The sequence below is a fragment of the Colobus angolensis genome, unplaced genomic scaffold, assembly GCF_000951035.1.
Source record: "Colobus angolensis palliatus isolate OR3802 unplaced genomic scaffold, Cang.pa_1.0 Scaffold79, whole genome shotgun sequence".
Lineage (NCBI taxonomy): Eukaryota > Metazoa > Chordata > Mammalia > Primates > Cercopithecidae > Colobus > Colobus angolensis.
In genome coordinates, this window is record NW_012121709.1 from 215,391 (window position 1) to 224,650 (window position 9,260).

At 47.0% G+C, this 9,260-nt stretch overlaps 1 protein-coding gene across 3 annotated transcripts in view; it reads left to right on the top strand.

The window, feature by feature from the left end:
• TRAFD1 (TRAF-type zinc finger domain containing 1) overlaps positions 1-9,037 on the top strand; it is a 36,843-nt gene extending 27,806 nt beyond the window's left edge. For all 3 annotated transcript variants that reach the window (XM_011928662.1, XM_011928664.1, XM_011928663.1), the window contains 6 exons: positions 815-891; positions 2,906-3,136; positions 4,727-4,847; positions 6,926-7,265; positions 7,870-7,942; positions 8,174-9,037. In XM_011928662.1, the coding sequence (XP_011784052.1) occupies positions 815-891; positions 2,906-3,136; positions 4,727-4,847; positions 6,926-7,265; positions 7,870-7,942; positions 8,174-8,230 (899 nt within the window). In that variant the 3' untranslated portion in view covers positions 8,231-9,037. The remainder of the gene's footprint in view (positions 1-814; positions 892-2,905; positions 3,137-4,726; positions 4,848-6,925; positions 7,266-7,869; positions 7,943-8,173) is intronic.
• The last annotated feature ends 223 nt before the right edge of the window (positions 9,038-9,260 follow it).

The window sequence follows — 9,260 nt, forward strand, 5'->3', positions numbered from 1 at the left end:
TCTACTTGGTAGAGACTTTTCTCTCTTCTATCCACCACTGCACTCCAGCCTAGATGACAGAGTGAGACCCTGCCTCAAAAAAAAAAATCACAAATGTGAATTTATGTAAAAATAGAAACATAAAAAACATAAGCACAGACTGTGACCCCAAACCTATATAAGGGGCCAAGCTCTAGTTACTCTACTTGGTAGAGACTTTTCTCTCTTCTATCCAGAACTAAAATCTAGTTGGGTTGAAGGGTGAATTTCCCTGCATCTCCCCATTGTTCACCCTCCCATTTGTTTAGCAGTCTTACTGAGGGTGTTGTGTCTGGGAATCTTGGTTTTAAAATGTATCGATTTGTTCACTTTAGTTACTTTTAGTCAATATTTTTTGGGTATTTTGGTACTGGGAGGAGTATTCATGATATTATTTGCCAGTTTGCTCAATTTCTTTATCTGTAAAATAAGGATAATGTAGGATCTACTTCGTAAGTGTATTCTGAGGATTGAAATAGTGTGTGAAAAACACTTAAGATTATTGCCTACGATTTAAATCGCTTCCTTAGAGCAGTGAGTAGCAGGTAAACTACTACTATACTGCTACTCAGGAAACTGGGGTCAAGTACATTTCTTGTTTCATAATGGAAGTTTTTGCCTAGAGTTTATCTCTTAGATGGGTTCCCTCTGAGAATATACAGCCCCACAAATTGCTGTCTATAAGAAACATTAAAGAAAGCCAAACTTCTATATAAGACCCCATAAAGAGGATAAAAGGTTCAATTCAAGTTTGGTTTTGTTCATCCTGAGTGTCATTATGTGGCCTAATACCTAGGTGCAGCTGACGAGACCATGTTGCCTTGTGAATTTTGTGAGGAGCTCTACCCAGAGGAACTGCTGATTGACCATCAGGTGTGTTATGAATTACTTGAGGACTTTTAGTTGGAATGTATGCAGGCCATAATTGGAGTTACAGGCCACATGAGGCCTTGAACAAATCATTTTAATACAATGCCCGTGGTAGGAATAGCAATGTTCTTTTCCATGGTGTGACTGGCATACAGATATGAAAACTTAGCCTTGTTCCTTCTTAGAAAAAGTGATGGCAGTAGTTTGTGCCTGTAGTCCCAGCTACTCAGGAGGCTGAGGTGGGAGGATTGCTTGAGCCCATGAGTTTGAGGCCATCCTGGGCAACATAGTGAGACCCCAGCTGTACCAAAAAAACAAAGGGGGCGGGGAATTATGCTCATTTCAGCAGACCTAGAAATCTCATGCTAGCAGTCCTTTCATGTGGTAGTGACTGGTGCACATATATCTCCACTACCCCCATCCTGTGATCTGGTCTCATCTCATGCCACATTTTGATTTATTGGAGCTGTATTGAAGTCCTTCCATTTTTCTAGAAAGGTCAAGGGTGTTTTCTACACATTACTTTATCTACCTGAATGGTGTCTGGCCTTCTGCCCCTGTCTCCTTAACACATCCAACAACAGAGACCCCTTACTTGTAGAGTTGGTTCAGATGTGACTATGGAAGCCATCCTGAGAGGGGGTACTATGAAGGCTAGGTCAGGAACCACACCTGTGTGCTTCTGAAAGTCCGTGCCCACCTCTCTTATAGTTTGTCACTTTATGATGTGGTCTTCTGATCTCCTGTTGGTCTGCATCACTAGGCTGAGTTCCCTGAGGGCAGGTTCTGAGTTTTCCCGGTTTCAGAATCTCTAAATACTTGGTATCCGAAAAGGTGTCAGTTATTTGACTGACTGACTATTCTTGAGCCATTTAGGAATGATGAGCAAATAGCTTTATGTGTTTGAGGATTACCTGATGGAGGGAACTTCTGTGTTTTTTATTTTTTTATTTTTTGAGATGGAGTCTCACTCTATCACCTAGGCTAGAACGCAGTGACGTGATCTGGGCTCACTGCAACCTCTGCCTCCCGGGTTCCAGTTATTCTTCTGCCTTAGCCTCCCGGGTAGCTGGGCTACAGGCGTGCACCACCATGCCTGGCTAATTTTGTATTTTTCATAGAGACGGGGTTTCACCATGTTGGTTGGCTAGGCTGGTCTCAAACTCCTGACCTTGTGACCTGCCCACCTTGGCCTCCCAAAGTGCTGAGATTACAGGAGTGAGCCACCGCGCCTGGCCTGGAGGGACTTCTTGTTCCCTCAGTACTCTCATTTGGTTTGGCCTAGTCTGGCATTTCCACAACTACTAAGTGCCTGTGCTCTGTATAGGGGAACATATTTTCCCCCATAAATGAAATAATATACTATTTGAATACATACGGTTTTTGTTTTAGGAGTACCGTGGAAAATCCATTAGCAAAGATAATAAAGAATATTTGTGCCTCTCTTTTACTGTATGGGTGTGGTGGGAAGAACCTTGAATCATTTCAAATTAATTTAAAAAGAATAAACACATGAACACGCTTAAAAAAAACCCACAAAAATATTTAAAAGTAAAATGAGTATTCTATGTATATTCCCCCTTTTAGTTCCTCTTTCCAATATTGAGCATTGCTAATTTTTTTTTTTTTTTTTTTTTTATGAGATGGAGTCTCACTCTGTCGCCCAGGCTGGAGTGCAGTGGCGTGATCTTGGGTCACTGCGACCTCCGCCTCCCAGGTTCAAGCAGTTCTCTGCCTCAGCCTCCCAAGTAGCTGGGATTATAGGCAAGTGCCACCATGCCCAGCTAATTTTTGTATTTTCAGTAGAGACGGGGTTTCAACCTCTTGGCCAGGCTGGTCTTGATCTCCTGACCTCATGATCCGCCTGCCTCGGCCTCCCAAAGTGCTGGGATTACAGGCGTGAGCCACTGCGCCCAGCCAAGCATTGTTAAAATTATTTGACTGCTAGAAAATATCTTAGGAATGTAGTTTTTTAACCTCTGATTTTTGTTTTTAACCTATATTTTTTGAATGACAGACAAGCTGTAACCCTTCACGTGCCTTACCTTCACTCAATACTGGCAGCTCTTCCCCTAGAGGGGTGGAGGAACATGATGTCATCTTCCAGAACTTCTTGCAACAGGCTGCAAGTAAGCAGTTAGACTCTTTGATGGGCCTGAGCAGTTCACACTCTGTGGAGGAGACCATCATCATCCCCTGTGAATTCTGTGGGGTACAGCTGGAAGAGGAGGTGCTGTTCCATCACCAGGTAAGGGTCCCTGGAGTGCCTGTCCGTGTGGCTCTGTGCGTGAACCTGAGGCTTCCAGAGCTGAGAACACTTCCTTAGCCTTTAAGTTGCATTCCATCCTGACAAGGAATGCACACACTTGGCTTCTGGCCGTGTCATCTTTGTGAGCTGTCTGTGGTAACCAATACCGCAGGCCTTCAGACTTTCCCTCCCTTCGGGCAACTGTAGCCATCTTGTTACTAGCTGAGGGCCAAAGAGCCAGGACTCTATTTGAGCAGGTGTGGAAGGAAGCCTTGTCAGAAGGTTTAGATGAGAGTCTCCCTGCTTTTCACCAGGTGGGTTTTTCCCATTGTGGTGGCATTTGAGACTTGCATTGTAGGACACCTGAGGGTCTACTTCTGGTTTTGTCCTATGGATGCCCCTCACTGGGGCCATCTGTAAGTAAGGGAGTTGGACTAGACAATATGAAGTCATTTTTCAGCATTTACAGTATAGGATTCCAATCTGTTAGTGGAAAATATGTTTTCTGTTCAATCGTATACGTTACGGGGAGTGGGAGTCAACACTGCAGGTACCATTTCTGTAGTTGATGCCATGCAGCTGTTACTAGAACATTGTACATTTCATTTCTGTAATAAAGACTCCTGCTTTTCAGAGGCCAGGCGTGGTGGCTTATGCCTGTAATCCCAGCACTTTGGGAGGCTGAAGCGGGAAGATCACTTGAGGTCAAAAGTTTGAGACCAGCCTGGCTAACATAGTGAAACCCCGTCTCTACTAAAAATACAAAAATTAGGCCGGGCGCGGTGGCTCAAGCCTGTAATCCCAGCACTTTGGGAGGCCGAGACAGGCGGATCACGAGGTCAGGAGATCGAGACCATCCTGGCTAACACTGTGAAACCCCGTCTCTACTAAAAAAAAATACGAAAAACTAGCCGGGCGAGGTGGCGGGCGCCTGTAGTCCCAGCTACTTGGGAGGCTGAGGCATGAGAATCACTTGAACCTGGGAGGTGGAGGTTGTAGTGAGCTGAGATCAGACCACTGCACTCCAGCCTGGGTGACAGAGCGAGACTCTGTCTCAAAAAAAAAAAAGAAAGCAAAAAAAAGACTCCTGCTTTGCGATCAAACAGTAGATAAGAGACTGCTTACCCTCTAGGGCAGACTGAAATAAGCAACCACACAAATAAATACTCTGGTGAGAGTATAGAAATGCTTTTCAGCTGCTCTGAAGGTAGTGAGTTATCTCAGTTGATTGTTCACAGTCAGTTACAGATCGAACTCCTTGTTCTACTCCTTCCCGTCTTCTCACTATTGCACTTGAGTAGTCTTTAAAAAAAAAAAAGAGAGAGAAAAAGAAAGAAATGTTTTTTTTTGCTCCAAGACCAGCCCTTCACTCATCCCTGCACAAATCAGAAAGTGCTTCTGTCAGTGCCTCAGGTGCCAAGGGGATTGAATTCACCATTCCAGATGTGTGGTTTCTGAAAGTTCCCAGAACTTTCAGAGGTTGTCAAAGTCCCCATCCAGATAAGGAATACCCTGCTGTTCCTCCCATCGCGTGCTCTTTTCTGGGAATGACTCAATTCAGAGGTACTAATTCTGTTTTTTCTTGTTTAGGACCAGTGTGACCAACGCCCAGCCACAGCAACCAACCATGTGACAGAGGGGATTCCTAGACTGGATTCCCAGCCTCAAGAGAACTCACCAGAGCTGCCCAGGAGGCGTGTCAGACACCAGGGTATTTATTAGCCAGGACTGAACCAAGGCTGCGGGTCCACTGCTGTCTCCGGCCTGTTTACCACTTCTCATCCACTGCTCTAATGTGGGGATTACCTGCATCTCAAATTTCCAAACACACTAGGGTCTCATGGGGGACTCCTGCAGGTAGTTGTGATCCCACATTAGACTGAGCTCTCTCAAGTGTGTGATTTTTAGGGTAATGGCTTTGCGGACATCCGTGAGATACACGTAGTACTTAGTGCTTGTAGTAAGTTTCTGGTTTCCTGTCTGTGCACTTAGTGGACTATTTGTAGATAATTTGCAGACCTTATGGTAACTACCCTGGGCCCCCATTTCAAGTTGAAATACACTTAGGGTACTCAAACCTATTGTTATTTATTTTTAATTTTTTGTAGAGACAGAGTCTTGCTCTGTCACCCAGGCTGGAGTGCAGTGACACAATCATAGCTTACCACAGCCTCAAACTCCTGGGCTCAAGTGGTCCTCCCTCCTCAGCCTCCCAAGTAGCTGGGACTACAGGCACACTCTACTACACCCAGCTAGTTTTTTGTTTTTGTAGAGATAGGGTCTTGCTATGTTGCCCAGGGTGATTTTGAACTCTTGGCCTCAAGCAGTACTTGTGCCTTGGACTCCCAAAGCATTGGGGTTACAGGCATGGGCCACTGTGACTGACCTCAAACATTATTTTTCTTTTTTTTTTGTTAAGACAAGGTCTCTTAGTCATCCAAGCTGGAGTGCAGTGGCGTGATCACAGCTCACTGCAGTCTCAACTTCTTGAGCTCAAGTTATTCTCCCACCCGTAGCCTCCTGAGTAGCTGGGACTATAGGTAGGCTAGGTGCCCACCACCACACCCAGCTAATTTTTATTTTAATCTTTTGTAGAGTTGGGGTTTCGCCACATTGTCCAGGCTGATCTTGAACTCCTGTGCTCAAGTGTTCCTCCCAGCTCAGCCTCCCAAAGTGTTGGGATTACAGGTGTGAGCCATCACACCCAGCCTCAAACTTACTGTTATTGCTTAAGAGCCTCATGTTTAGGCAAGTAAACTGTTTTTGAAACCTCACCACTACAAAGCCAATTAGAAATTATTTTTCGTCTGGGCATGGTGGCTCACGCCTGTAATCCCAGCACTTTGGGAGGCTGAGGTGGGTGGATCACAAGGTCAGGAGTTCAAGACCAGCCTGGCCAACATCGTGAAACCCCGTCTCTACTAAAAATAGAAAAATTAGCCGGGCGTGGTGGCGGGTGCCTGTAGTCCCAGCTACTTGGGAGGTGAGGCAGGAGAATCACTTGAATTCAGGAGGCAGAGGCTGCAGTGAGCCACGATCATGCCATTGCATTCCAGCCTGGGCGACAGAGCAAGACTCCATCTCAAAAAAAAAAAAAAATGTTTTTCAAGGTTTGCTTGCACACTGTTATTGAATAGTTAGGAGGCTGTCTTTGAGGACTCATATAATATATGCAGAATAGATAAAACATCACCAACTCTGCCCTGGAGATGTGGGGTCCAGCAGCCTGTTGGGGTGAGCAGTTGTCGTTTTTTTTTTTTTTTTTTTTTTTTTTTTGAGTCTGAGTCTTTCTCTATGGTTGGAACCCAATGCAGCAACCGCAGCTCATTGCAGAATTCCGTTAAATTTCTTACCTTTCTTTCTCACTCTCTCTTTTTTTTTTTTTTTTCTTTTTGAGACAGAGTCTTGCTCTGTCTTGCCTAGGCTGGAATGCAGTGGCATGATCTCAGCTCACTGCAGTCTTCACCTCCCGGGTTTAAGTGATTCTCCTGGTGTCAGCCTCCTGAGTAGCTGAGACTATAGCTGTCTGCCACCTCACCTGGCTAATTTTTTATTTTTATTTTTTTAGTAGAGATGGGATTTCACCATGTTGGCCAGGCTGGTCTCGAACTCCTGACCTCAGGTGACCCACCTGCCTTGGCCTCCCAAAGTGCTGGGTTTACAGGCATGAGCCGTCACACCTAGCTGAGCAGTTGTCTTCTATCTGGAATCTTTTTGTTTTTGCCCTAAACCTGGCACTATAGCCAGAGCAGGCTTTTTCCTAAAGCTGTTACCATTTTCTCTTCTCAGGAGACCTGTCTTCTGGTTACCTGGATGATATTAAGCAGGAAACTGCTAATGGGCCCACCTCCTGTCTGCCTCCCAGCCGACCCTTTAACAATATGACAGCTACCTACAACCAGCTATCAAGATCAACATCAGGGCCCAGACCTGGGTGCCAGCCCAGCCCTCCTCGTGTGCTGAAGCTCAACAACTCCGACAGCCAGGACATCCGGGGGCGGAATCGAAACAGTCAGAATGGGGCCATAGCCCCTGGGCACGTTTCAGTGATTCGCCCTCCTCAAAGTCTCTACCCAGAAAACATTGTGCCCTCTTTCCCCCATGGGCCTGCAGGGAGATACGGAGCTAGGTAAGAATCAGTAGCCCAGGAATGGGGCCTGGGAGTAGCTGAAGCAAACATGGGCAAAGGCCTGGTTACCCTCGCCGGGCCTCGGGTAAGACTGAGGTCCTTGCATGGTAAGAGGAGGAGTATGGGCCGGGTGCGGTGGCTCAAGCCTGTAATCCCAGCACTTTGGGAGGCCGAGACGGGCGGATCACGAGGTCAGGAGATCGAGACCATCCTGGCTAACACGGTGAAACCCCGTCTCTACTAAAAAATACAAAAAACTAGCTGGGCGATTTGGCGGGCGCCTGTAGTCCCAGCTACTCGGGAGGCTGAGGCAGGAGAATGGCGTAAACCCGGGAGGTGGAGCTTGCAGTGAGCTGAGATCCGGCCACTGCACTCCAGCCTGGGTGGCAGAGCGAGACTCCGTCTCAAAAAAAAAAAAAAAAAAAAAAAAAAGAGGAGGAGCATGGATTTTTCCTGTATTGTCACCTGACTCCAAAACTATTTTGTGGCCCATGGGTTTTTTGGGGTTTGTCTGCGAGCATAGGGCTGCTTCCTGTTCTCTCTGAGTTTGTTGACCTTTGCTCAGGGACACTTCAGGAGCTAGTTTCCAATTGTTTTCTTTCAGTGGTAGGAGTGAAGGTGGCAGGAATTCCCGGGTCACCCCTGCAGCTGCCAACTATCGCAGCAGAACTGCAAAGGTAACGTGGGCTCCAACCCACGATGCTCAGGGGGGACTCAGACATGGTGGGGCTGGTGTGGCTCCTGAAGTTGTAGAAGTTGCTGGAACCAGGCGGGTTGTGGTTGAAAGACTGTTCCTTTGACTTTTGAGGAGGTTTCTATGGAAGCGGGACATTTTCAGGGATCCAGGGGAGGAGTACTGCTCTTTCACTTCTTACATAAAGTTTCATTTGTGTTGTGTTGTTTACCAGGCAAAGCCCTCCAAGCAACAAGGAGCTGGGGATGCAGAGGAGGAAGAGGAGGAGTAATGGTGTCTCCAGAGAGTTTACATCGGTTCCTGTCTTCTGTGCACAGCAGCACTTGCCGCCGTGCAGGCCCACCTCTCTGGCTCTTTGGGTGGGAGAGATTTTCCAGATTTTAGATTTTTCTAGGTTATGGCCATTTTGTGTCTTTTGGGGTTGTGCTGTGGGGGTTTGAGTTTGAGGGAAGGGAGCAGGGTGGTGGTTGAGGAATGCTTCAGCCTTAGCTGTCACCTTTCAGCAGCAGTGAAATATAAGCCGCAACCTCAGCTGCCAGGGCTCCCTTTTGACTTAGTGTCGCCACTGCCCCTTGGTGCTGTGCGGTCCCGGTGGAAGGAGGGGAAGATTTTGGAAACCTGGTACCAACCAGTAAAGTGATTTTCTGCCCTGTTGGGGCCTAAATTTGGGGGCTTTTGGGCAACCTCTCCCTGTACTGCCTCTGTCCACACTCGATTGGGTCCCAGGTGTGTGTGAGGTGCTCTGGTAAGGTGCTCAGGCCACTTGCAATGTCTGTCAGTAACGAGGCTTTTGATATGTTGAGCTGGAGGTGAGTGCCCTGGGGACTGTGTTTTAAGCTGCTTCCTTAGCATTTGGCATCACTGCCTTCTGTTCCTGGGGGAGCATGGATCTTTCCTCCTCACTGCTCTCTAATGGGGAGGGCTGAGGGCTCCCTGACCCCACAGGGGCTATGTTGGGCTCTGCCGCAGCCCCATGCTTGCTCTGAAAACCAAGTGTCAGAGCCCCTTCCCCTTGTTTTTATTTTACTATTATTATTAACTTCCTTGTAATAGAAATAAAGTTTGTACTTGGAATTCAGCTCAGTCTGTGGTTCCTTCTCCTGTGTGCTTTAGAGACTGCAGGGAGGCCAGGGTGGGCTGGAGTTAGCCCTGGGGTTGGAGGAGGTGAGCGGGGCTGGGCTTTCTCCGGCACTCCAGTAACCCTTGCAGCTCCACCGTGTGTCCATTCTCGGATTACACAGACATTGAATGTGTAGTGTTTTAAATTGGACTTCTGAGAAAACTGACAGGCTTGCTGCAGC